General features: G+C 41.6%; 1 long non-coding RNA gene, 1 pseudogene and 8 gene segments (V, D, J or C); 8 read left to right on the plus strand and 2 right to left on the minus strand.

Moving 5' to 3' along the window:
* The first annotated feature begins 403 nt into the window (after positions 1–403).
* Positions 404–1,022, plus strand: LOC131984398 (Ig kappa chain V region 3381-like). The segment is given in 2 exon segments: positions 404–581; positions 679–1,022. Coding segments are annotated over 2 exon segments (426 nt in total).
* Positions 1,023–2,433: 1,411 nt separating this feature from the next.
* LOC131984910 (Ig kappa-b4 chain C region-like) lies at positions 2,434–4,374 on the minus strand. The segment is given in 2 exon segments: positions 2,434–3,661; positions 4,330–4,374. A coding segment is annotated over 1 exon segment (270 nt).
* Positions 4,375–5,109: 735 nt separating this feature from the next.
* LOC131984399 (immunoglobulin kappa variable 4-1-like) lies at positions 5,110–5,630 on the plus strand. The segment is given in 2 exon segments: positions 5,110–5,189; positions 5,287–5,630. Coding segments are annotated over 2 exon segments (387 nt in total).
* A 1,476-nt stretch (positions 5,631–7,106) lies between these two features.
* Positions 7,107–7,720, plus strand: LOC131984400 (Ig kappa chain V region 3381-like; annotated as a pseudogene).
* A 1,326-nt stretch (positions 7,721–9,046) lies between these two features.
* On the plus strand, positions 9,047–9,491 carry LOC131984895 (Ig kappa chain V region 3547-like). The segment is given in 1 exon segment: positions 9,047–9,491. A coding segment is annotated over 1 exon segment (369 nt).
* A 4,161-nt stretch (positions 9,492–13,652) lies between these two features.
* On the plus strand, positions 13,653–14,180 carry LOC131984401 (Ig kappa chain V region 3381-like). The segment is given in 2 exon segments: positions 13,653–13,741; positions 13,849–14,180. Coding segments are annotated over 2 exon segments (384 nt in total).
* Positions 14,181–17,132: 2,952 nt separating this feature from the next.
* Positions 17,133–19,269, minus strand: LOC131984924 (immunoglobulin kappa constant-like; the record flags this gene model as incomplete). The annotated part of the segment is given in 2 exon segments: positions 17,133–18,204; positions 19,239–19,269. Coding segments are annotated over 2 exon segments (372 nt in total), but the record flags the coding sequence as incomplete, so codon positions are not given.
* Positions 19,270–25,245: 5,976 nt separating this feature from the next.
* LOC131984938 (uncharacterized) lies at positions 25,246–25,889 on the plus strand. Its single transcript, XR_009395600.1, has 2 exons — positions 25,246–25,374; positions 25,541–25,889. It is a non-coding gene; the product is annotated as an uncharacterized LOC131984938 (long non-coding RNA).
* Positions 25,890–25,928: 39 nt separating this feature from the next.
* On the plus strand, positions 25,929–26,410 carry LOC131984402 (Ig kappa chain V region 3547-like). The segment is given in 2 exon segments: positions 25,929–25,980; positions 26,088–26,410. Coding segments are annotated over 2 exon segments (375 nt in total).
* A 727-nt stretch (positions 26,411–27,137) lies between these two features.
* Positions 27,138–27,836, plus strand: LOC131984903 (probable non-functional immunoglobulin kappa variable 6D-41). The segment is given in 2 exon segments: positions 27,138–27,189; positions 27,393–27,836. Coding segments are annotated over 2 exon segments (363 nt in total).

Raw genomic sequence — 27,836 nt, forward strand, 5'->3', positions numbered from 1 at the left:
GAGAAGCTGATTTGCTGTAATCTGTGCCAGTGTGATCAGTTGTTGATAGATTTGGAGGTGATAAACAGACTAGCAGTCTGTTGTTTTTTTAATAATAAGATTGATTATCAAATTGTGCTCACAGAGGTAATGATCTGAGATTTTAGTAAAATTCAAACAAATCTCACAATTAAAAAACATCTCTCAGTATAACTTACAAACATACCAATAAATATATACTTGGAAAAGATTTGCATGAAAATGTCTTTATTATAAGAAAAGAAATGCCAGCATCAACATACATTAAAACATATCACTATTGAAATCTTTTAGTGTAATGAGAGAGAAAGAGTTGCTGAGAGTAGAAGCAGAGTAAAACATGTGAGTCAGTTCAGGACTGGGAACACTGTCAGAGCATTTCCATAGAGAGCCACTTTGCATCAGCAGCACCATGCTCCAGTGCTCTGGGAGAGTTTATAGTCCTGAGAGTTGAACACTGGATGACTGACAGCTGTCCTTCATGACAACAGAAGCCACAGAAATCCTCCTCATCAGAAACATGACTTTGATCCTCATCTGGACTCTCCTCTGCTTCACTCAGGGTGAGAAAGATCATCTTTCTCTCAGGTGAAAATCATTTGGATTGTTATAAAGTTTCACCTCAGCATCTCATGTCCAGTGTTTCTTCTCTCTCCTCAGGGTCTGTGGGACAAAATGTTGTGTTGACTCAGCCAGCAGCTAAATCTGTCCAGCTGGGTCAAACTGTCTCTATTCCCTGTCAGGCCAATCCAAAGGTTACCCTCTGGTCTGGCTCACAATACTACTTAGCCTGGTACCAACAGAAAACCGGAGAAGTTCCTAAACTTCTGATGTACTTTACATCAACTAGATTGTCTGGAATCTCCTCCAGATTCAGTGGAAGTGGAGCGGGGAATGGAGTCGACTTCACTCTGACCATCAGTGGAGTTCAGACTGAAGATGCAGCAGTTTACTACTGTCAGAGTTATCACTCTATCAACAGTCAGGATGTGTTCACACAGTGAAAAAGCGTCGTACAAAAACCTCCCTCAGTTCAGTTTCTGTTCTGCTGACAGACTGCTGCAGCTGGAAGTTACTGCAGAGACTGAAACACTTCACTGAGTACACACACACACACACACACACACACACACGCAGACACACAGACAGACACACAGACACAGACACACACACATACACGCACAAATTATTGACTTTTAAACTTTTATAAACACACACAAATATATTTATATATCCCGAAAGATGTTGCATGCTCAAAAAATATGCTGAAACCAAAACATGGCAAGCTGAGGCCCAAAAAGAAACAACAGATGAATGTAACATGACTCAGTAAAACTAGCAGCATGTAGTGTCCAACTTAACATGTGTTAAGGTTAACTAAACAGCTCAACACAAAATGATTGACCTAATTATCACATCAAAAGACATATTGAACAAAAGGTTGGTGAGTTAAATAAGATCCTTCACACTTATAGTGAATAATCTTACACAGTGTAACCGTCTAACCTCACATGGGGATAATAAAGGCTCACAGAAACATTCTCTTAGTGGGATTGAAACAGGGTGATACAACAAATAAATTAAAACAAACAATAAATAAAGTGTGCATGTGCTATGAGGTAATGCGAGGGGCGAGGGGGAGGAGTCTCTCTGTGGCATCTGAGACTGAACGTCTCCATGGTAACTCATTCACACTGACAGTAACTACAGATAACAGGGGTCATACACACAGAACATGCGTTAACAAAAAAGATTGCCGTCAACATGAATTTGCGTTAACGTGTTATTATTAAGATAACTTTGACAGCTCCAAAAAATAATATCACAATATTAATTAAGTTGTATGTTTTGAAGTTACTTTTGTTTTAGAAACAGACTGAGAGGTTTTACTCAATATAAAAAATGTAGCAAAGTTAGACAGTAGTGGTTTATTAATGAAGGTTAGGCTCAGGACTGGGAACACTGCTCTCTCAGGGTCTCTGAGAGGTATCAAAGAAAAAATGGCCAGGCTTGATTTTTTTGTGTAAAATCTCATTTTTGTTTCATGTTACATCACTTCATGCAGATGATATGCTGACTTTTATTTCCAATTTTGTGAATCTTTCTATTATTTAGATGTTTTCAGTTCAGATCTTCAGAATAATTAAAAGGTAACATTTAACACCAAACTTAACATTTAATGTTCAAGGTCATGAATTAGTTTAAGCAGAGATCTTTGGTATTCACTATTGAAATGATCTCACAGTTTTAACTAGTTTAATTAATGAACAAAAAAATGGAAAGAACAATTCAAGAGTTAACTCTTAAAACCACTGAAAAGTACTGTGGACATTATAGTTCTGGCACTGAATGTTATATCTTATACATGTATATGGCACAGAAAGGAATTCAAAAGACACGTTCATAATACACATAATCAAATCTTTATTGCTTTAAAATATTAAAAACGTCAACACAAGCAAGAACAAAGAGAGAGTTACAAAGTGCAGAACTATTGCCTACTGTACAATGCCTCACACGGGGCACCAATCTGTAGGGATTTTAGGATGTCCAAAAATGTGTGTATGGATACCTCTCAACAGGGCACCATTGATATTAGGAACATAGGATTACAAATGATGTAATATTTTGGGTAAAAATACAAATTTACTGACATATTAACTTAACAAATGGACCTTCAAGAGCATAAATTAGTTAAATTTGATAGCTTTGTGATTTATATTAATTGAAATAGCTGCACCATGTCTACAGTCTTAAAACTATTAAAAATGTATCTAGAAAAAAATTACTTATGATTGTCAGTTTGGCACTTTAACCTGATTCATGCTCCAAATATATAACACATGTAATCCCAAATTCAATTAATGATATAACACTTCATGCTGACGATACGCTTCTTCTTATTTCTAATGTTGTGAATCATTTCTATTATTATTTCAATTTTTTATTTCAGATCTTCAGAATATTTAACAACACATTAAAAATCACATCTTCAAGGGTATGAACTACTTGAATAGACAAAAAAATTAACATGAAATAGAACAACATTGCAAGAAAAACCTCTTAAAAACACTAAAAAGTACTCTGAATTGTTACTGTAGTCATTTCTGTTTGTTAATCTGATGAATGTTCCGAATATAATCTGTATGTCAAACAAAAGAAGTCACAATACTTTTATAATACACATGATCCAATCTTTATTGTTTTAAAATGTTGAAAGCATCAACACAAGCAAGAACATGTGAGAAAGAGTTACAGAGTGCAGACTGAGAGCAGTAGCAGAGTAAAACCAGTGAGTCAGATCAGGACTGGGGACACTGGTCTCTCCTCAGAGTCTCTGAGAGCGGAGTCTGGGAGCCCTGGGTGGCCTCACAGGTCACAGAGCCCACCTTCCTCCACTGGTCTGCAGAGAGCCTCAGGGTGCTGCTCCAGCTGTAGTGGCCGTCCTTCTCCAGCACCCCGGGGCTGCTGCTCTGCTCCCAGCTGATGCTGCTGCTGCTGCTGCTGCTGCTGCCGTCCACCTTCCAGGCCAGACTCCAGTCTGAGGGGAAGCCCTTGTTGGCCAGGCACATGAGCGTGGCCGTCCCCTGCTGCAGCTGCTCAGTGGAGGGGGGCAGCACCGTCAGGGTGGGACGGGCATCACCTAGGAGACACCAATCAGATTAGAGGACAGCGGGAACACACAGCTGTCAATCAACCAGCAGACACTTGGACACCTTTCCTGTGTGAGAGTTGATCTTCTCCTTTAAGGAGTTTCTGTCAGATGGTTTTTCTGCTCCACCAGTCACTCACTCACACATTGTTTCACTTCCCTTTAAGAAGCCTCTCATGCATATCAGCACAGAGAGAATCATCGTACAGAATGAGCTGAAATATATCAAACTACACTGGAAATAAAACAAGCAGGCAACATTTTTAAACTCTCATCAGCAGCAACATGAAAGACCTGAACTACACTATATATACGAAGTTCAGAAGTACGTAAAGTTAACATAAATAAATACAGAAAATAAACTGATGGATAATTAAATGTTATTCATGTGGATTTCAGTCATTATTTAGTAAACTGTTCAAATTAATGAAAGACTAAAAAACTGCAACAACACATGACACAATATAAGGATTACATAAAAAATGTATCTCCAATCTTTATCTCCACTTTGTTCAATGTTACTTCATGAAGTTAATTCAACATAACAGTTATCATTGTGGTGGAAAACTAAACATCAAGAAACACAAGATAAATTAATTATACAAAGTTATAATGATAATCTGTGCAGAAACTTTTTTTAAAATAAACAGTTGACTTACTTCCAACATCCAGTCCGGTTCCTCCACCAAAAGTCAACCACAGTGATACAAACTCATTGAGCCGCCGTACAAAAACCTCTCACTGTAGAGAGACACGGCTCTCTGACTTTGACACAAACAAACTCACCAAGATAGGTCTCTGTTAGAAGATTTTACAGATAACATGAAAACTGATAACAACAACAGATGTCCGAATGCACATTTTTTTTATATAAGACAGTATATTTGTTTTAATTATACAGATATTAAATTAGCTTAGATTGACTTCATTGGAAAAGTGTATTTGGCTTCTCCAGGTACATACAATGCCTTTAACACATCACACCTTAAAAACAGACAATACACAGAATCGTAAAAATACAATTGTACTAATGGGCAGGTAGCAGCCAATGAGATATACAAATAATACATTGGGGCAAATAACATATGAAGTGTCTGATGCAGTCATCCTGTGATCAACACCTATATGTAACAGGTAATAACAGACTTTTTATAGTTGTTCCGGCCGGCTCTTGGGACCCTGAATCGAACATTTCGAGACCAAGTTTCCAAGATGGAAAACCAAATAAAAACTGCATTTAAACGTCCTGAAACAACACTCTGATTATGCTGATTATCAATGGATCAATCAGTTTATCAGAGTAATCCAGGTCCCTGTTGGAGTCAGTCAGAGCATTTCCATAGAGAGCCACTTTGCATCAGCAGCACCATGCTCCAGTGCTCTGGGAGAGTTTATAGTCCTGAGAGTTGAACACTGGATGACTGACAGCTGTCCTTCATGACAACAGAAGCCACAGAAATCCTCCTCATCAGAAACATGACTTTGATCCTCATCTGGACTCTCCTCTGCTTCACTCAGGGTGAGAAAGATCATCTTTCTCTCAGGTGAAAATCATTTGGATTGTTATAGAGTTTCACCTCAGCATCTCATGTCCAGTGTTTCTTCTCTCTCCTCAGGGTCTGTGGGACAAAATGTTGTGTTGACTCAGCCAGCAGCTAAATCTGTCCAGCTGGGTCAAACTGCTTCTATTCCCTGTCAGGCCAGTACAAAGGTTACCCACTACACTGGCTCACAATACTACCTGGCCTGGTACCATCAGAAAACTGGAGAAGCTCCTAAACTTCTGATGTACTTCACATCAGATAGATTTTCTGGAATCTCCTCCAGATTCAGTGGAAGTGGAGCGGGGAATGGAGTCGACTTCACTCTGACCATCAGTGGAGTTCAGGCTGAAGATGTAGCAGTTTACTACTGTCAGAGTCATCACTCTATCAACAGTCAAGCTGTGTTCACACAGTGAAAAAGCGTCGTACAAAAACCTCCCTCAGTTCAGTTTCTGTTCTGCTGACAGACTGCTGCAGCTGGAAGCTACTGCAGAGACTGACACACTTCACTGAGTACACACACACACACACACACACACACGCACACACACACAGATACACTCTTAAACATAATAAATATTATAATGATAATAAACCATAGTTTAAATTTTTACAGATAGAATGAAGGAAAAATTGTTTATGCTTTTCAAATTGAGATGAAAAACAACAACATATCTCCTGCAGCCTTTCCCAGAATATATATGTTTTATTCATTACTAAAGCTGTCATTGCAACCTCAGTCTAGCTCTATTTAAAGTGGATCCATAAGATGTGTTTGGGCCTTTTCACCTTGTAACAACTTTCTGCACTTAATGAAAGAAACAGAACAAGTCGACCGTGGTGAGATAATGAAAATCATCCTGTAGAATAACCTGATGAAGATTTCTACAGAGTCTAATCGACTGCACAGATCCTTGTGTGCAGAATCTTTTGCCTTCCATTTGCAATGCAATTATTTTTTACACCAGTGATAGTATGGAGCTAAATGGAACTAAAATAAGGAAAGATGCACTTTTGCTTCACCATACAGACAATATTCATGTTCCATCGAGGAAAGACAAAACTGAGTCATCTGAAAATCAGAACTGAAATACAAACTAATGTGATGAGGGGATGACCTGCAGGTGGAGAGACTGCAGAGAATCTCAGGTGAGGAGAATGAGGTGATTAGGCAGGAAAACAAGCTGAGAACTGATTGGCTGGAGAGAATAAAAACTCTGGGAGAAAGGAAGGAGGAACAGAACTGATTCAGAGCAGGTGTGTAGATACGTAAACATATATATACAATGTCTGTATATGCAAATAAAACGTTGAACCAATTCTACTATTATTTATCAAGATAATAAAAAATAATTAAAACATAACTAAATATTACACACCATTCACAAATCACCTCAAGTCTCATTTTCTGACTTATATGTTCTGATATAAGGTTTCATATCTCTGTATATCAGACAACATATATGCTGATTGCAATATATATCACTGTGCATTAGATAGGGCAATGTCAGGCTCTAGTGGAAACTATTTAGCAGATAATAAAGCCACAGAAAAGAAGAAATCTTTATTTAGATTCCATTAAGTTCACTACAGTTCATAGAGATCCCCCTTTGATTTGCATTTTGTCTTCCTATTAAATTCTTTAAAAACAAAATCTAAAAGACACATTTCCAGCAAGGTAATGGGAGAAGACCTTCAAAGTAAATGTTCTATTATGTTTCTGGTTTTTTCATAAAGAGCAGAATCAGGTGTCCTGACTTGGTTTGGTTGACAGTTCTCTGCCTCTGTGTGTTTGCATATGTGTCCTGCCTCTCTGCTCCCAGCTGTTAAGAGGCCAGTGTTGATCAGTGGCTGTCCAGGCCTTTCAGAGACACTGACACGCCGGCAGCACAATGAAGATATCACTGATTCTACTGCTGCTCACCCTGGGGCTCCTTGTTCAGGGTGAGACTCTCTTCTGAAAACTTTGCTTCAGGATCAAACCAGGTTCACCACAATGATGTTCTGCTGTGATGGAGAAACAGTGAAACAAACAGCATTTACCTTCTTCCATCTGTTCTGCATGTTAGAGATATTTGGATGTTAATTATCTTTCTCCGAGCTGGATTTGTCTCATTAACACTTTTCATTTTTTTCATGTTTTCCAGGTTCATCAGGAGACATCATCCTGACTCAGTCTCCTGGATCTCAGTCTGTTGTTCCAGGACAGACTGTCTCTATCAGATGTAAAGCCAGTTCAGGTATAAGTAACTACCTTCACTGGTACCTTCAAAAAGCTGGAGAATCTCCCAAACTCTTGATTTATTCTTCTACAAGTCGTCAGTCTGGAGTAGCAGGTCGTTTCAGTGGGAGTGGATCTGGAACTGACTTCACTCTGACCATCAGTGGAGTTCAGACTGAAGATGCAGGAGATTATTACTGTTCACAGAGTGGTTACAGCAACCCGTTCACACAGTGATACAACGTCGTACAAAAACCTCCCTCATATAAAGAGGAACTGATCTGACTCAACAGCTGCAGAGAAATTCGAGCTAAAAAAAAAAAAAAAAAAAAAACTTTAAATATGCAACATAATTAAATCATCAAAACAAGGTACATTGACAGAAATAACCTGAATCTCATATTTTTATTGACTATATTGTTTGTAAAAAAATCCATTAATAACCTACTCTGTGTTTGAATCAAACAGTCTTGATGTCTGAACTTTTAACAGGCATGCTATAAAAAAAATTATAATTGCACCAGAACTTTATTCTTTAAACCATTTCCTCAGGGTTAAATTATTATCCTTCTCATCTATCTGAAAACCATAAACAGTGTTGAACTGGATCACTTCATTTATACTAATTAAATGAGTATAAATGAAGTGAAATAAATTAGTCTAATTTATGGACAATCAATCTATAGTTAAGAAATAAGATTTTGATTCTCAAGAATGCTGTGTGTGATGTTTAATTTCCGCAAATTCAAACTTATTTCAAAGTCTGCAATAAAGACTTTTTGTATCCAGATCATAAATAAAAAACAGCAAGGGCATTCAATTTTACATTCTCTTGTGTTGCCTTTTAACTGAAGGTTTTACAAAAACACATTATTAAGTAAATCTTTCACATGAGATTTATGTTGAATCCCTCTATGCTGATGATATACTATTGTATCTATTACTCTAAAACTACATTCAGACTGTTGATTTATTTAAAGGCCATTTTTACATTACTTTAAGTCATCCTTTTTGACCACCATAATCTATTGTTGTTTTATTGTAAAATTGTTAAAATTAAGACCTCATCAGATTGTATAAATTGTGTAATGAGGGATATTTTCAATTTGTGAGATTTGTTGGAAATTTACTAAAATATTAGATCATTACCTCCGCGAGCACAAATGAAAATATAATTGGAAAACATTTGCATAAAAATGTCTATTTCTAAAACAACTGCCAGCATCAACATACATTAAAACATATCACTATTGAAATCTTTAATCTTATGAGAGAGAAAGAGTTGCTGAGAGTAGAAGCAGAGTAAAACATGTGAGTCAGTTCAGGACTGGGAACACTGTCAGAGCATTTCCATAGAGAGCCACTTTGCATCAGCAGCACCATGCTCCAGTGCTCTGGGAGAGTTTATAGTCCTGAGAGTTGAACACTGGATGACTGACAGCTGTCCTTCATGACAACAGAGGCCACAGAAATCCTCCTCATCAGAAACATGACTTTGATCTGCGTCCTCATCTGGACTCTCCTCTGCTGCTGCTTCACAGGTAAAGTCCAGAGAATCAAACTCCTCTCCTCTATGAACATCCGTCCCTCTGAAATGAAGCCGACAAAACCATGACGCTGCTTTATGTTTCTGTCTCTGTGTCCTCAGAGTCCAGAGGACAGTACACAGTGACTCAGCCTGGAGCAGTGAGCTCTGCTCCGGGAGGCTCCGTCTCCATCAGCTGTAGGACCAGTCAGAATGTTTATGTTGGGAGCAACCTCCACCATTTAGCCTGGTACCAACAGAGAGATGGAGAAACTCCTAAACTGCTTATTTACTATGCTAGCTCTCGTCAGTCAGGGACTCCAGATCGTTTTACAGGCAGTGGATCAAACTCTGACTTCACTCTGACCATCAGTGGAGTTCAGACTGAAGATGCAGCAGTTTACTACTGTCAGAGTCTTCACATTCCCAACAGTCAGTATGTGTTCACACAGTGAAAAAGCGTCGTACAAAAACCTCCCTCAGTCAGCAGAACAGAAACTGAACTGACTGCTACAGCTGGAAGCTACTGCAGAGACTGACACACTTCACTGACCACACACACACACACACACAATAGTCACTGGTTGAAGCTCACTGGTAAAATAAACTGATCATGCTGAAGCCAACCGGATGAAATTGAAAAAAGAATATTGTTTTTAAGTGCCATATTCTGTGTATGAAATTAATAGTTTGTCCCATAAATTGAATCACTTAGCTTTCACGTCTGTAAAGGCTTGTGTGAGTGACAGACAAATGTTTTGCATTGAGGCTAATTACTGACATGTCTACATATTCCTATAATCTTTTTTTGTAGGTCTCTTTTTTGAGTTGGAGGCAAATGCAGGAGAATGCAGCAAACTTAAGAAAGGAGCTTAAGAAAGGAGGCAAAAGAAACCTGAGTCCACTGAAAGTTTGGACTTAAATAAAAACTGATCTAATGAGGGGATGAAGCGCAGGTGGAGGAAAAGCTCAGGTGGGGGACTTGAGGTGAAAACAAGCCGGGAAGTGATTGGCTGTAAAACAAAACAAAAAAAAAAAAACTCTGGGTGCAGGGAACAACAATGAGGCTGATTGAGAGCAGGTGTGTAGATGGGCAAAGGAGGGAACACCCAACAAATAGAAAACCCAAAACTATAGGATGGATCATATTTGTTGGTTTTGTACCTCCTTGTCTGCCTCAAGGAGTGTCGAGGGAGGAGAAGACACGGGGCTAAATGACGTCATATTCTTGGGGTAAAACACAACTGGAGCTGTGAAGTTTGAGGGTTACAGCACATGGTGCTAGAAATAAAAGGATGGTTTCTGCCCAGGTGCTCATGGGGGTGCTGGGCCTGACAGAACCAAGGGGTTCTATGATTGTGTGCCACTGCTTATTAATAGTGTTTCTCATACAGAATCAGGGACTCGCTGACTTCACTCCAGGGCTATATAAATAAACCAACAATTTGTGAAACAACTAAAGAAATGTATTGAATTCATTGCAGACATTATTATGTTATTTCATTACATATATTGTGTCATTTCATAAATTTTCACTACATTACTTTGTTGGATATTATTTTATTTCATTATAAACTCACTTTTATTAAAAAATGTCTTAATGGCATTGTTCCCAGTGACACTTTAATTTAAAAAACAAAACATATGAAGTATCTTATCTCATCATAAAGAATATGTGTGATCTAATCTTATTAATATTATCGATGAAATGTCAGGAAATTAGTCAAAAATCTCTGTTATAAATCCCCACAGCACAAACACATGAATTCAAATGTCTTGTTTTAATAAACCCACATGCTTAAATATGAGTAAATATGAGTCTATGACCAAATATGACAAAGAAAAGCATTAAATATTCATATTTGAAAAAACAGAACTGTTTGGCATGTTTTGATGCAATATATTACACTCAAATGAAGAAATGTTTTTACTCATGAAAGTAGATTTGAATGTTTCCACACAACATTAAAGTTTAAAGGTGTATTTTCACTGGAGTTGATTCCAGTCAGATCTAATTTATATTATCTTACCTATAAAATGTGAAAAATAATAAAACATTGCCTGTTATAATTGCGCTCAGCCCAAACAGGTGAATTCATATTTACTAAACCAACAGTCTGTATATGGTAAAATATAAGTAAATATAAGTTTATGAGCATATATGACAAATAAAAGCATTAAATCTTTAAATTGGAGAAGCTGGAACCAGCAGATATTTGAGGTAAAATGACTAAAATAATTATTTGATGATTAAAAACAGCTGCAACGAGTCGATTAATCTGCTAATTGTTGCAACTCTATTCTCACACATCACACGAGGACTCTGAGGAAAGAAACACACTTTTCTCTGATTAACAGCAAATCTCAATTAAAGCTGGTCTTCTTCTTCTCCTTGTGGAAGACTTTTCCATCTGCCTGCTTCCTAAAGCTCAGTCTGACGTCGTCATTCAGCCCCTGGTCCTTCAGCTTCTGTTGGAGCTGAGAAACATTATTACTCACACAGAGAGATTACATCCTGCATTGTTATTTATATTACATCCTCTTTTTGAGTTTTTTCTTTCCCTCAGGTGATAGTTTGTGACTTTCCCTGTTTCTTCTCCTGTAAACGCTCCGGCTTTTCTCACATTGCTGGATTGTATTTGGACATTTTCACAACCGTCACTAAGAGAAGAAAGTCCGACAAGCTTTGAGCTCTGAGCAACAAGGTGAAACGGTGTGAGTACGTCATTTGTAAATCTGACACCAGGTACCCTCAGAGTTTAGCAGGAGGAGTCATTTTTTCTCCTTTTCCGTAACTCAAAAAACAATAGGAGCGTTGCTGGCTGAGGATTAAACAGTGTGGGACAGCCCACTCCCAACTTAATATCTCCAAGATCAAAAGACACACATATGTCTGCTCCAAGGTTAGCTGCTAACTAGCAAACATGAGCTATCTAATGATTGTCTAGCTGTTAGATGAGATAACCCAAACCAGATTTAACAGTTATGGTTCCTGTCAACTAGTATTCTTACCACTACTAGTGCACAACTAGTCCATCAAACTATGCTGCTGGAAGCATATGGCCCTGGAAGCTTGACAGGCATAGCAACAGTAACTGCAGCCTTCCAGGACCTGCTGCTGAGGAGCATCCCCAGAGCATGATGCTGCCACCACCATGCTTCACCCTGGAGATGGTGTGTTTGTGGTGATGTGCAGTGTTTGATGTTCGCTAAACATAGCGTCTAGTCTGATAGCCAAAAAGCTAAATTTTTGAAAAATGTGCTTCCAATTGACCTTGGACTCTCCCACATACATTTGGGCAAATTCCAGGCAAGATTTCATGAGCATATTTTCTCTCCCGTACAGCTCCGAGTGGTGAAGAACCAGGCAGCAGTTGCAGTCTCTCCCATCTGAGCCACTGAAGCTTGTAACTCCTTCTGAGTGGTTGTAGGTGTCTTGGTGACCTCCCTCACCAGTCTTCTTCTTGTTCAGTCACTCAGTTTGTGAGGACGGCCAGCTCTAGGCAGATTTAAACAAGCGCCAGCTCTTGTCTGAAGCAAGGAAACATCATTAAAGGGAGAAAACATCATTCTGGACAGAGAGGGCCATCTGCACAATGGGGGAGGCCGGAGACAAAGCAGCTGCTTTTGCAGCAGCATCAGCAGTTGAATTTCCATGTGACATTGGATCGGTGGAGCCTGTATGAGCTTTGCATTTACATATTGCAAATGATGCTGAAAGAGTAACGCAGACAAGAGGTTAATGATGAGAGGTTTATGAGCAATCGGTTTGCCTGTAGAAGTAAGAAAACCATGTTTTTTCCCCAAAGCATGAAAGCTATGACACATTAAATGCATATTGAGAGTCAGTGTAGACTGTGATGTTCTGTCCTGTTCCTAAAATCAAAGCATGTGTTAATTCTAATAATTCAGCTGGCTGTGCAGACAGGTTGTTAGGCAGTCTTGCACTTTCAACTATACAGTGTCAACCACCTCCAGACAGGACTGTGGTTCTCCATCATCAACTGTAGGAAGCAAAGTTGATGAGTTAAGAATGGTACAGAGTTTCTAGGTGACATGAGCCTCAGTCAGCAGGACATTTTCCAGTGCAGTAACCGTGCTGGTGTTCAATGGGCTGTTTTTGCCTGGAGAATAACAGCATAATGACACATGAACAGTTGTACATGCAAGTTCATTGACTGGCGCTTCAACGTGCTAGGCTTGCTCTTGGTACTGATATGTTAAGTTCTAGTCTCTCGTCATATCTGCATGTTGGTCAGTCCTGTTTTTATAATAAGATTGTTAAAGTTGAGATATTATCAAATTGTGCTTACAGAGGTAATGATCTGAGATTTTAGTAAAATTTTAACAGATCTCACAATTAAAAAACATCTCTCAGTATAACTTACAAACATACCAATAAATATATACTTGGAAAACATTTGCATGAAAATGACTTTATTATAAGAAAAGAAATGCCAGCATCAACATACATTAAAACATATCACTATTGAAATCTTTTAGTGTAATGAGAGAGAAAGAGTTGCTGAGAGTAGAAGCAGAGTAAAACATGTGAGTCAGTTCAGGACTGGGAACACTGTCAGAGCATTTCCATAGAGAGCCACTTTGCATCAGCAGCACCATGCTCCAGTGCTCTGGGAGAGTTTATAGTCCTGAGAGTTGAACACTGGATGACTGACAGCTGTCCTTCATGACAACAGAAGCCACAGAAATCCTCCTCATCAGAAACATGACTTTGATCTGCGTCCTCATCTGGACTCTCCTCTGCTGCTGCTTCACAGGTAAAGTCCAGAGAATCAAACTCCTCTCCTCTATGAACATCCGTTCCTCTGAAATGAAGCCGACAAAACCATGACGCTGCTTTATGTTTCTGTCTCTGTGTCCTCAGAGTCCAGAGGACAGGTCACAGTGACTCAGCCTGGAGCAGTGAGCTCTGCTCTGGGAGGCTCCGTCTCCATCAGCTGTAGGACCAGTCAGAAGGTTTATTTTTCCAACCCAAACCACTATCTAGCCTGGTACCAACAGAGAGATGGAGAAACTCCAAAACTGCTTATTTACTATGCTAGCACTCGTCAGTCAGGGACTCCAGGTCGTTTTACAGGCAGTGGATCAAACTCTGACTTCACTCTGACCATCAGTGGAGTTCAGACTGAAGATGCAGCAGTTTACTACTGTCAGAGTTTTCATGTTATCAACAGTCAGTATGTGTTCACACAGTGAAAAAGCGTCGTACAAAAACCTCCCTCAGTTCAGTTTCTGTTCTGCTGACAGACTGCTGCAGCTGGAAGCTACTGCAGAGACTGACACACTTCACTGGGTACACACACACACACACACACACACACACACACACGTTTGACCTTTCACCTCCTGTCCTTTTTTTTTTTAAGCAGGAGTTATTTTTTCTTCCCTTTTGTCATTAAAACTGTCTTCCATAAAGGCTTCTGTGACTGAAACAGATATTTTGCAATGGGACTAGACACTTTTTTTTTTAAACCAGTAATCGTATGTTTGAAACTAAAATACAGGCAGAAAATGCATATTTGTCAGACAATATAGACAATATTTATGTTCCATCGAGGAAAGACAAAACACATTCATTCATTACCATTAACCGCTTATACGCAATCGGGTCGCAGGGGCTGGAGCCGATCCCAGCTGTCATTGGGCGAGAGGCGGGGTACACCCTGGACAGGACGCCAGACTATCGCAGGGCTGACACATAGAGACAGACAATCACACTCTCATTCACACCTACGGGCAATTTAGAGTCCCCAGTTAAACCTAAGTGCATGTTTTTGGACTGTGGGAGGAAGCCGGAGTACCCGGTGGGAACCCACGCTGACACGGGGAGAACATGCAAACTCCACACAGAAGAGCTGCAGGCGGGAGACAAAACACAGTCATCTGTAAATCACGACTGAAATACAAACTAATGTGATGAGGGGATGACCTGCAGGTGGAGAGACTGCAGAGAATCTCAGGTGAGGAGAATGAGGTGATTAGGCAGGAAAACAAGCTGAGAACTGATTGGCTGGAGAGACTAAAAAAACTGGGAGAAAGGAAGGAAGAACAGAACTGATTCAGAGCAGGTGTGTAGATACGTAAACGTATATACAATGTATGTATATGCAAATACAACTGTGAACCAATTCTAGGATTGATTATCAAGAAAACAAAGAAGAAATAAAACATAAATTAATATTACACACATTCATAAATCACCTCAAGTCTCATTTTCTGAATTATATCTTCTGATATAAGTTTTCATATCTGTGTATATTGGACAAAATATATGCAGATTGCAATATATATCACTGTGCATTAGATAGGGCAATGTCGGCCTCTAGTGGAAAATTTAGCAGATAATAAAGCCACAGAAAAGAAGAAATCTTCATTTAGATTCCCTTAATTTCACTACAGTTCATAGAGGTCCCCTTTTGATTTGCATTCCTTGTCTTCCTATAAAAATCTTTAATAATAAATTCTAAAAGACACATTTCGATGAAAGTAATTGGAGAAGACCTTCAAAGTAAATGTTCTATTATGTTTCTGTTTTTTCATAAAGAGCAGAATCAGGTGTCCTGACCTGGTTTGGTTGACAGTTCTCTGCCTCTGCGTGTTTGCATATGTGTCCTGCCTCTCTGCTCCCAGCTGTTAAGAGGCCAGTGTTGATCAGTGGCTGTCCAGGCCTTTCAGAGACACTGACACGCCGGCAGCACAATGAAGATATCACTGATTCTACTGCTGCTCACCCTGGGGCTCCTTGTTCAGGGTGAGACTCTCTTCTGAAAACTTTGCTTCAGGATCAAACCAGAGAAACAGTGAAATCAGCAGCATTTGTCTTCTCTATCTTTTCTCTTTCTCTCAGCTGGACTATTATAATACTATTTTTTTTTTTTTTTTTTTTAAAGATTATTTTTTTGGCATTTTGTTGCTTTATTGATAGTGAGAGATAGAAAGGGGGTGATAGAGGGGAAGACATGCGGCAAAGGGTACTCAGGCCGGATTCGAACCCGGCTCCGCCGCAGCACACGGCATACATGGTTAGCGCTCTACCGGTGTGAGCCACCGGGACGCCCTATAATACTATTTTTAACACTTTTCCTCTTTTTCATGTTTTCCAGGTTCATCAGGAGACATCATCCTGACTCAGTCTCCTGGATCTCAGTCTGTTGTTCAAGGACAGACTGTCTCTATCACATGTAAAGCCAGTACAAGTGTAGGCTACTGCTTCAACTGGTACCTTCAGAAAGCAGGAGAAGTTCCTAAACTCCTTATTTACTGTACTTCAACCCATCAGTCTGGGATTTCAAATCGTTTTAGTGGGAGTGGATCTGGAACTGACTACACTCTGACCATCAGTGGAGTTCAGACTGAAGATGCTGCTGTTTATTTCTGTCAGAGTGGCAAAACTATCAACAGTCAGAATGTGTTCACACAGTGAAAAAGCGTCGTACAAAAACCTCCCTCAGTCAAACAGAACAGAAACTGAACTGCAGCTGGAAACTACTGCAGAGACTGACACACTTCACTGAGAACACAGACACACACTTCATTGATTTTATAGAAACAAGCAATGAAAATCCTGTATCTTTACAAATCATTCCATTGAGCACTGAACCTCTGGTGTCTTCCATCAAGAAATACATCAATAATATGGGAGTTCTTATCTCAGAGTCACATATCATGAATCAGCTTTTATGCAGATGATGTTGTCTTATACATGACAGAATCCTCACCCTCTCTTCTTTTACTCCCTCCATCTGATCAGTAATCAAAGCAGGTTTTCTTGCTGCATTCACTCCTCTTATAGCAAATTTTAATCAACAGTTCTGAGTTTACATTTCGGAATATGAATATATTTAAATAAATTTGCTCACAAACAAAAATACTAGACACAATCAGAAAGAATCAATGCATAGATTTATGAATAATACACGTTGAAATATAAATTGTGTCATTTCATCCTTCCATTCATACATAGATTCTACCTGCTTTACAATAGAAAAGCTAAAGGTAATATCAGGTGAGACTTAAAGAATGAGCTGAATGACGTGTAAGTCAGTAATTAAAAATATTGCTCTGACGTGAGTTATGTTTCTGATTGTAAGAAAAATATGGGTTACAAAATGTGTTGTCAGTAAAAAACATACAGAAAATATATTTTACATGAAGTAATCTTTATTATTTGAAAGCATGAATCTTGATCATTAAAACAATGAAATCATCATTATTTGAAGTTTAAGATTGTTAAGATGAGCACATGATGGAAAGAAAGACATTGACAAAGGGAAAGTGCTGCTGCTCTCAGTCTGCACTCTGCATTAGAGTAAAACCAGTGAGTCAGGTCAGGACTGGGGACTCTGGTCTCTGCTCAGAGTCTCTGAGAATTATCAAAGAATAAAAATAATACATTTAAAAAAAAGCAATCGTGCTTGCTTGTTTGTTTAAAATCCCAAATTCAATTAATGATATAACAATTTATGCAGACGATATGCTTCTTTTTTATTTCTAATGTTGTGAATCATTGCTATTATTATTTATATTTTATATTTCAGATCTTCAGAATATTTAACAACACATTAAAAATCACATCTTCAAGGGCATGAACTAGTTGAATAGACAAAACATTGTACATACAATAGATCAACAATGCAAGAATGACCTCTTAAAAACACTAAAAAGTACTCTTGATTGTAACTGTAGTCATTTTCGTTTGTTAATCTGATGAATATTCTGAATATATAGGTCAAACAAAGGAACACAATACTTTTATAATACACATGATCGAATCTTTATTGTTTGAAAATGTTGAAAGCATCAACACAAGCAAGAACTTGTGAGAAAGAGTTACAGAGTGCAGACTGAGAGCAGTAGCAGAGTAAAACCAGTGAGTCAGATCAGGACTGGGGACACTGGTCTCTCCTCAGAGTCTCTGAGAGCGGAGTCTGGGAGCCCTGGGTGGCCTCACAGGTCACAGAGCCCACCTTCCTCCACTGGTCTGCAGAGAGCCTCAGGGTGCTGCTCCAGCTGTAGTGGCCGTCCTTCTCCAGCACCCCGGGGCTGCTGCTCTGCTCCCAGCTGCTGCTGCTGCTGCTGCTGCTGCTGCTGCCGTCCACCTTCCAGGCCAGACTCCAGTCTGAGGGGAAGCCCTTGTTGGCCAGGCACATGAGCGTGGCCTTCCCCTGCTGCAGCTGCTCAGTGGAGGGGGGCAGCACCGTCAGGGTGAGACGGGCATCACCTAGGAGACACCAATCAGATTAGAGGACAGCGGGACCACACAGCTGTCAATCAACCAGCAGACACTTGGACACCTTTCCTGTGCGAGAATTGAATCTTCTCCTTTAAGGAGTTTCTGTCAGATGGTTTTTCTGCTCCACCAGTCACTCACTCACACATTGTTTCACTTCCCTTTAAGAAGCCTCTCATGCATATCAGCACAGAGAGAATCATCGTACAGAATGAGCTGAAATATATCAAACTACACTGGAAATAAAAGAAGCAGGCAACATTTTTAAACTCATCAGCAGCATGAAAAACCTGAACTACACATTATATAAGTATAAAACGTCAACATAAATAAATATAGAAAACAAACTGACGGCAATTAAATGTTATTCATGTGGATTTCATGCATTATTTTGTAAACTGTTCAAATGATTTAAAGACTAAAAAAACTGCAACAACACATGACACAATATAAGGATTACAAAACCATGTATCTCCAATCTTTATCTCCACTTTGTTCAATGTTACTTCATGAAATTAATTCAACATAACAGCAGTTATCATACTGGTGGAAAACTTAACATCAAACCACATGAGATAAATTAATTATACAATGTTATCATGATAATCTGTGCAAAAACTTTTTGAAAAAATAAACATTTGACTTACTTCCAACATCCAGTCTGGTTCCTCCACCAAAAGTCCACCACAGTGATACAAACTCATTGAGCCGCCGTACAAAAACCTCTCACTGTAGAGAGACACGGCTCTCTGACTTTGTCTGACTGAAGTAAACCTACAAGCCCTAAATATGCAACTTTACCACTTAATTATGATTCATCCTAATATTTAAAAGCATTTTTTTCATTAAAATTAGTTTTTGAAGTTATGTTGCTGAAGTCAACTTTGTCTCTGAGTGCAAAGTTTTTGTCAAAAACTTATCAACAAAAATGGTAAAGCAGCTATCTTTTTCCTGGACTGTGTAATATATAAAAAACAGAAAGACAGATGGCTAGAATTGTTGAAAATGTAAGATATTTGACTTACTTCCAACATCCAGTCTGGTTCCTCCACCGAACGTGTACCACAGTGATACAAACTCATTGAGCCGCCGTACAAAAACCTCTCACTGTAGAGAGACACGGCTCTCTGACTTTGACACAAACAAACTCACCAAGATAGGTCTCTGTTAGAAGATTTTTACAGATAACATGAAAACTGATAACAACAACAGATTTCCAAATACACATTTTTATACAAGACAGTATATTTGTTTTATTTTACAGACACTGAATTAGCTTAGATTGACTTCATTAGAAAAATGTATTTGGCCTTTCCAGGTACATACAAGGCCTTTAACACAGCACACCTTAAAAACAGACAATACACATTATATTATATACAACATTGTACTGTTTTAATTATGCACCGGGGCGTCAACTATGTTGGGGTATCTGTTTAAAGATACCAATTGCCTTCATCAAGGATCACCAAAATGTTGGGGATTAAGAATGGCTCTTTTATGAATAAATGATGACCTTGCACAGGGCGTCCAGGCCTCTGGATCCACTCCTGAAGGAGATGCTTCCAAGTAGGAACGGTGGAGAGAGAGTGAGAGGGAGGGAGTACTGGCTTCTTTATAGCAGGCCAGTGGACCTCCTGTGGTGTCAAGCGTACCTTGACCAATGACACAACACCTGGGAAGTGTCGTAAATGCCGTGTATCCTGGGAACTGAAGTTCTTGAGATGGGACAAAATGGAGGTGACTACCATTTTGTGAGTTGGCTCAGGAAAATGTCTCATTTAGTCCACAAATGTTAAAGTTCACAAATGAACCCAAAATTCACCTGTGGTAGAATCCCAACAGTACGAATCGTCAGGTAGCAGCCAATGAGATATACAAATAATACATGGGTGGAAATAAAATAACAAGTGTCTGATGCAGTCATCCTGTGATCAACACCTATATGTAACAGGTAATAACAGACTTTTATAGTTGTTTCGGTCAGCTCTTTGGATCTTAAATCGAAACATTTTGATACCAAGTTTTTCAAGAAGTAAAATCAAATAAAAACTGCATTTAAACATCCCTAAACAACAGTCTGATGATGCTGATTATCAATGGATCAATCAGTCAGTCAGAGCATTTCCATAGAGAGCCACTTTGCATCAGCAGCACCATGCTCCAGTGCTCTGGGAGAGTTTATAGTCCTGAGAGTTGAACACTGGATGACTGACAGCTGTCCTTCATTACAACAGAAGCCACAGAAATCCTCTGTTATGTCACGCAAAGTTTGTTAATTCTGTTGAGCACTTTCATGTCAAGTTAAATCACTCATGTCTAGTCTTGTCGTTCACTTCCTGTTTTATTTTGTACTCACCTGTTCCCATCTTGTTTCAGGCACTTCACTTCCTCCCTTTGTGTGAGTTTTCCCTCCACTGTGATCGTCTCCTCGTTACCTGATTCGTCTCACCTGGGCTCCCCTCCCTCATGTATAAATAGACCCTGTCTCCCTTTGTCTCGTGTCAGTTCGTCGTGTCTACCATGCATGTTCCACGTCCAGAAAAACCAGGTTTTGGGTCTCGTTTCTGTTTTCCGTATTAGTGAGCCTTTTGTAGTAACCTCCTGTGTGAGCGCTTTATGTTGTATTTTTGCAGCCTCCTTGAGAGCGTTTTTTGTTCTGCCTTTCATTCAAGTAAAGACTTTTTGTTATACTTCCTGCTTCTGAGTTTTTGCTTTTGAGTCTTCCGTTTAAGTCAAAGTCCCTGACAGAACGAACTGACCCGAGATGGACTCAGCAGACTCTGAAGCTGTGAAGGCAGCCCTGCGAGCCCAGGGTGCTCGTCTGCATGAGCACGAGGGACACCTGTCCACCATACAACAAGGTCTCCGGGATCTCACTGAGCAACAGGGGGGTTTCCAGTCCTCGGTCACCAACCAAGTGACCCTCCTGACAACGCAGCTGAATCTTCTCATCAACCACCTCAAGGCTGATCCCTCGGAGCCCCCACCTGCCACGACACACACACCTGCTGCTGGAAACGCTGCTGCTTTGGACCAGGCCCAGTCTCCACCTTCTGGACTTCGGCTGGCCGCCCCAGATAAGTTTTCTGGAGACTCCGGAAACTGTAGGCCATTTTTGGTGCTATGTGACTTACATTTTAAACACAACCCGGCTGCCTTTGTTTCTGATCAGGCTAAAATTGCTTTTATTATGTCCCATTTGACGGGTAGAGCAGCAGCTTGGGCCACTGCTGAATGGTCCAGAGACTCAACCGTTTGCCAAACACTCTCCATGTTCACCAATACCATGAGCCGGGTTTTTGATCACTCCTCCCCAGCAAGGGAGGCGTCCAGGGTGCTTATGCAGATCAAACAGCACAGTCGCCGAGTCACAGACTACGCCATCGAGTTCCGGACTTTGGCAGCAGACAGTGGGTGGAACACACCTGCGTTAATCGACGCTTTCATGAACGGACTCACAGATTCTATCAAAGACCAGTTGGCACCCCTAGAGCTTCCCGCCGATCTGGACACGGTAATCTCCATGGCCTCTCGCATAGACAACCGTCTTCAAGAGAGACGCAGAGAAAGACTGCGCACGTCTGCCCCGGTTCCCAGGACAGCCTGGACATCAAAGCCCCAGCCGCAACCTTCTCCAGAGAGACCAGCGCTCGTTACCGTTCCCGAGGAGCCCATGCAGTTGGGCAGGGCCAAGGTCACACCCGAGGAGCGACAGCGTCGTAAACAGGAGGGCTGCTGTTTCTACTGTGGCCATCCAGGTCATCAGTTGTCATCCTGCCCGGCAAAAGGACAGGCTCGCCAGTGAGGAGGAGGGCGCTGGCGAGCCGACCCTCTGTCCTCAACTTCCCTTCTCGTACCCTGACTGAGGTCCAGGTAATTATTCGTGACCAGACTGTTACTCTGGGGGGGTTGGTTGACTCGGGGGCAGATGCAGATCTCCTGGACTGGGGAATGGTTAAAAAGCTTGACATTAAGACTGAGATCCTGCCTAAACCCATTACTGCCAGGGCGCTAGATGGAAAGATCTTATTCAACGTCACCCATGCCACAGAACCCATCACACTTACATTTGACGATAAACACACGGAGAGCATAAGATTCCATTTATTCAACTCTGCACAGCACCCACTCGTATTAGGCTTCCCATGGCTGACCAGACATAACCCACATATAGACTGGAGATCTGGCAGGATCAAGGGTTGGGGATTAGATTGCCGCGAAGTGTGTTTCAAAAAGACCAGTACTGGTAAGAGAGACCAGATCCACACGACCAACGCCAGTCTCGCTATCAATCATGTCCAGACCAAGACCGAACTAGTGGAGCATGACAGGGACTCTGACTTCCCAGACTTGACCAATGTACCGCCATGTTACCTGGACCTCAAGGAGGCGTTCAACAAGACTAAGGCCTCATCACTTCCCCCACATAGACCCTATGACTGTGCCATAGACTTGATCCCTGGGGCTCCCATTCCCAGAGGCAGACTGTACTCCCTCTCAGGTCCTGAGAGAGAGGCCATGACTGACTACATTAACTCCTCGTTGAAGGCGGGATTGATTCGGCCTTCCTCCTCACCGGCTGGGGCCGGATTCTTCTTTGTAGGGAAGAAAGATGGGTCTCTCAGGCCCTGTATCGATTATGCCCCATTGAACGACATCACGGTTAAAAACAGGTACCCCCTCCCACTCATCTCCTCTGCTTTTGAACTCCTACAGGATACCAAGATTTTCACTAAGCTAGATCTCCGTAATGCTTACCATTTGGTTCGAATTAGGGAGGGGGATGAATGGAAGACTGGTTTTAACACACCTCATGGACATTATGAGTATCTGGTGATGCCTTTTGGTTTAACTAATGCGCCTGCAGTTTTCCAAGCTTTTGTCAATGATGTGCTCAGAGACTATTTAAACAGGTTTGTGTTTGTATACCTGGATGACATTTTAATTTTCTCTCCTGATGAGAAGACTCATGTCCAGCACGTCCGACAGGTCCTCCAGAAGCTTCTGGAGAACAACTTGTTTGTGAAAGCTGAGAAGTGCGAATTTCACGTAAATACTACCTCATTCCTAGGGTTCATTGTCTCAGCCAACCAGATCCAGATGGACCCTAGCAAGGTCAGTGCCGTTGTCAATTGGCCCACACCAACCAGCCGCAAAAAACTGCAACAGTTCGTAGGGTTCGCTAATTTTTACCGGAGGTTTGTGAGAAGTTTCAGTAGCGTAGCGGCCCCTATGCATGCTCTCACCTCTTCCAATGTTACTTTTGTGTGGAATCCTCAGGCTGAGCGAGCTTTTCAGCTGCTGAAGGAGAAGTTCACCACGGCTCCCATACTCACGGTTCCTGATCCTCAGAGGCAGTTTGTGGTGGAGGTGGATGCTTCAAATGTCGGCCTTGGAGCCATCCTGTCACAGAAATCGGCCAAGGACAACAAACTCCACCCTTGTGCCTTCTTCTCACGTAAGTTGACTCCAGCGGAGAAGAATTACGATATAGGCAACAAAGAACTTCTAGCAGTCAAAGTGGCATTAGAAGAGTGGAGGCACTGGCTGGAGGGAGCTGAGCAGCCCTTTTTGGTATGGACAGACCATAAAAATCTCGAATACCTAAAGAATGCCAAGAGACTGAACTCACGCCAGGCCAGGTGGTCCCTCTTTTTCAATCGGTTTAACTTCTCGCTTTCCTACAGACCGGGTTCTCAGAATTCCAAGCCTGATGCCCTGTCCCGTCTGTATGACCCTGAGCCTGCTGCCAAGGAACCTGAACTTATCCTACCACTTAACCGTGTGGTAGGAGGGGTTACCTGGCAAATAGAATCAGAGGTGAAGCGTGCTAATGAGGTGAGCTCAGCACCCAGTGGTTGCCCACGAAACCGGTTGTTTGTCCCTGTGTCCCTCCGCCCACAGGTAATCCACTGGGCTCACACGTCGGTGCTCACCTGTCATCCAGGGGTAAGGAGAACAGTGTTCTTCATTAAGCAGAGGTTTTGGTGGCCGGCCATGGAAAAGGCAGTCAAGGAGTACGTGGGGGCGTGTCCGGTCTGTGCACAAAACAAGTCTTCCTCCAGGGCCCCGATGGGACTGCTCCAGCCCCTCCCTGTCCCGCAACGCCCCTGGTCAGATATCTCCATGGACTTTGTCACCGGTCTCCCCTACTCTGAAGGTAACACCACTGTGCTGACGGTGGTGGACAGATTTTCTAAAATGGCTCACTTCATTGCTCTACCCAAGCTCCCCTCGGCCAAAGAAACAGCAGACATCATGATGAACCATGTTTTCAGGCTCCATGGGTTCCCCAGAGACATCGTCTCTGATCGCGGACCGCAGTTTATTTCCAAGTTTTGGAAGGAGTTCTGCCATCTCCTAGGAGCCTCTGTCAGTCTCACTTCTGGTTATCATCCTCAGTCTAATGGCCAGACTGAGAGGCTTAACCAGGAGCTGGAGACCTGTCTCCGCTGCTTAGTCTCCCAGAATCAGGCCTCCTGGAGTAAGCACCTCACGTGGGTAGAATATGCCCATAACACTCTTCCTACCTCTGCTACAGGCCTCTCACCTTTTCAATGTGCTTATGGATATCAGCCCCCTTTATTTCCAGAGTCGGAGAGCGAAATCACGGTTCCCTCTGCCCATGCCTTGGTCCGCCGCTGCCACCGCATCTGGGCTGCAGCTCGCAAGGCCCTACTGCGAAGCGCCACGAGGATGAAGAAGGTTGCAGATCGGCAGCGACGCCCTGCTCCCTGCTACAGGCCAGGTCAGAAAGTCTGGCTGGCCACCAAGGACTTACCTCTCCGTGTCATGTCACGTAAGCTAGCGCCCAAGTTTATTGGTCCATTTTCAGTATCCAACTTGGTTAATCCTGTGTCTGTGAGATTAAAACTCCCTAGATCGCTGAAAGTGCATCCCACATTCCATGTGAGCAAGGTCAAACCACTCACCGAGAGCACCTTGGTTCCCGCCTCCAAGCCCCCACCACCCCCCCGGATTGTGGATGGTGGCCCAACATACACGGTCAAAAAGCTTTTGGCTGTCCGTAAGAGAGGACGAGGGAGACAGTTCCTGGTGGATTGGGAGGGTTATGGCCCGGAGGAGAGGTCTTGGATCCCATCCAGTTTCGTGCTGGATCGGACCTTAATTGATGACTTTTACAGACACCAGCCTAAGGTGCCTGGGACGTCAGGAGCCGTCCTTAGAAGGGGGGGTACTGTTATGTCACGCAAAGTTTGTTAATTCTGTTGAGCACTTTCATGTCAAGTTAAATCACTCATGTCTAGTCTTGTCGTTCACTTCCTGTTTTATTTTGTACTCACCTGTTCCCATCTTGTTTCAGGCACTTCACTTCCTCCCTTTGTGTGAGTTTTCCCTCCACTGTGATCGTCTCCTCGTTACCTGATTCGTCTCACCTGGGCTCCCCTCCCTCATGTATAAATAGACCCTGTCTCCCTTTGTCTCGTGTCAGTTCGTCGTGTCTACCATGCATGTTCCACGTCCAGAAAAACCAGGTTTTGGGTCTCGTTTCTGTTTTCCGTATTAGTGAGCCTTTTGTAGTAACCTCCTGTGTGAGCGCTTTATGTTGTATTTTTGCAGCCTCCTTGAGAGCGTTTTTTGTTCTGCCTTTCATTCAAGTAAAGACTTTTTGTTATACTTCCTGCTTCTGAGTTTTTGCTTTTGAGTCTTCCGTTTAAGTCAAAGTCCCTGACATCCTCCTCATCAGAAACATGACTTTGATCTGCGTCCTCATCTGGACTCTCCTCTGCTGCTGCTTCACAGGTAAAGTCCAGAGAATCAAACTCCTCTCCTCTATAAACATCCGTCCCTCTGAATTGAAGCCGACAAAACCATGACGCTGTTTTATGTTTCTGTCTCTGTGTCCTCAGAGTCCAGAGGACAGTACACAGTGACTCAGCCTGGAGCAGTGAGCTCTGCTCTGGGAGGCTCCGTCTCCATCAGCTGTAGGACCAGTCAGGATGTTCATGTTGGGAACTGTTTAGCCTGGTACCAACAGAGAGATGGAGAAACTCATAAACTGCTTATTTACTTTGCTAGCACTCCTCAGTCAGGGACTCCAGATCGTTTTACAGGCAGTGGATCAAACTCTGACTTCACTCTGACCATCAGTGGAGTTCAGACTGAAGATGCAGCAGTGTACTACTGTCAGAGTTTTCACTATCCCAACAGTCAGCGTGTGTTCACACAGTGAAAAAGCGTTGTACAAAAACCTCCCTCAGTCACTGACACACTTCGCTGGACACGCACACATGCGCGCGCACACACACACACACACACACACACACACACACACACACACAGCATATTTGGCATTGCCTGATTCGCACCATCAAAATAATAACTTTGTATGCTGATGACATTCTTTAATAAATTACCAAAATCCTCTTCTATTCCTTGTCATAAAGCAGAATGTGGCACAGCTCAGGATCCTTCAGTTATTAATACAATGGGAAGGTAGTGCAGACTCTGTGACTACTTTAACTCACATGACATCAAGTGTCTTGTTTCAAATGCACGTATCACAAAACAAAAATAACGTAGTTCAAACCAAACACTTAAAAAAAGATTTGGATAGTTGGTCTCATCTTTCATGATCTCTAACTTGAAAATCAGCAAAACCCTCCTCTTTCATACAAGAATCACTTTATTTCTGTTATATTGAACAGGTTAATCACTCTGCCCGAGGTATTATAAGGTCTGGTAGGTGTTTCAAATCTAGACCATATAACTATATTAATACAAGGATCAATGTTCTCAGCAGTGAGGATGAAACAGCATGACGTGTTGAGGACAGCTACAGTTCTCTGCCTCTGTGTGTTTGCATATGTGTCCTGCCTCTCTGCTCCCAGCTGTTAAGAGGCCAGTGTTGATCAGTGGCTGTCCAGGCCTTTCAGAGACACTGACACGCCGGCAGCACAATGAAGATATCACTGATTCTACTGCTGCTCACCCTGGGGCTCCTTGTTCAGGGTGAGACTCTCTTCTGAAAACTTTGCTTCAGGATCAAACCAGGTTCACCACAATGATGTTCTGCTGTGATGGAGAAACAGTGAAACAAGCAGCATTTACCTTCTTCCATCTGTTCTGCATCTTAGAGATATTTGGATGTTAATTATCTTTTTCCGAGCTGGATTTGTCTCATTAACACTTTTCTTCTTTTTCATGTTTTCCAGGTTCATCAGGAGACATCATCCTGACTCAGTCTCCTGGATCTCAGTCTGTTGTTCCAGGACAGACTGTCTCTATCAGATGTAAAGCCAGTTCAGGTATAAGTAACTACCTTCACTGGTACCTTCAAATATCTGGAGAATCTCCCAAACTCTTGATTTATTATTCTACAAGTCGTCAGTCTGGAGTAGCAGGTCGTTTCAGTGGGAGTGGATCTGGAACTGACTTCACTCTGACCATCAGTGGAGTTCAGACTGAAGATGCAGGAGATTATTACTGTTCACAGAGTGGTTACAGCAACCCGTTCACACAGTGATACAACGTCGTACAAAAACCTCCCTCATATAAAGAGGAACTGATCTGACTCAACAGCTGCATACAAATTAGAGCTAAAATAAAACAACTTTAAATATGCAACATAATTAAATCATCATAATAAGGTATATTGA

Source organism: Centropristis striata, chromosome 14 (assembly GCF_030273125.1).
Source record: "Centropristis striata isolate RG_2023a ecotype Rhode Island chromosome 14, C.striata_1.0, whole genome shotgun sequence".
In the NCBI taxonomy this organism is placed as follows: Eukaryota; Metazoa; Chordata; class Actinopteri; order Perciformes; family Serranidae; genus Centropristis; species Centropristis striata.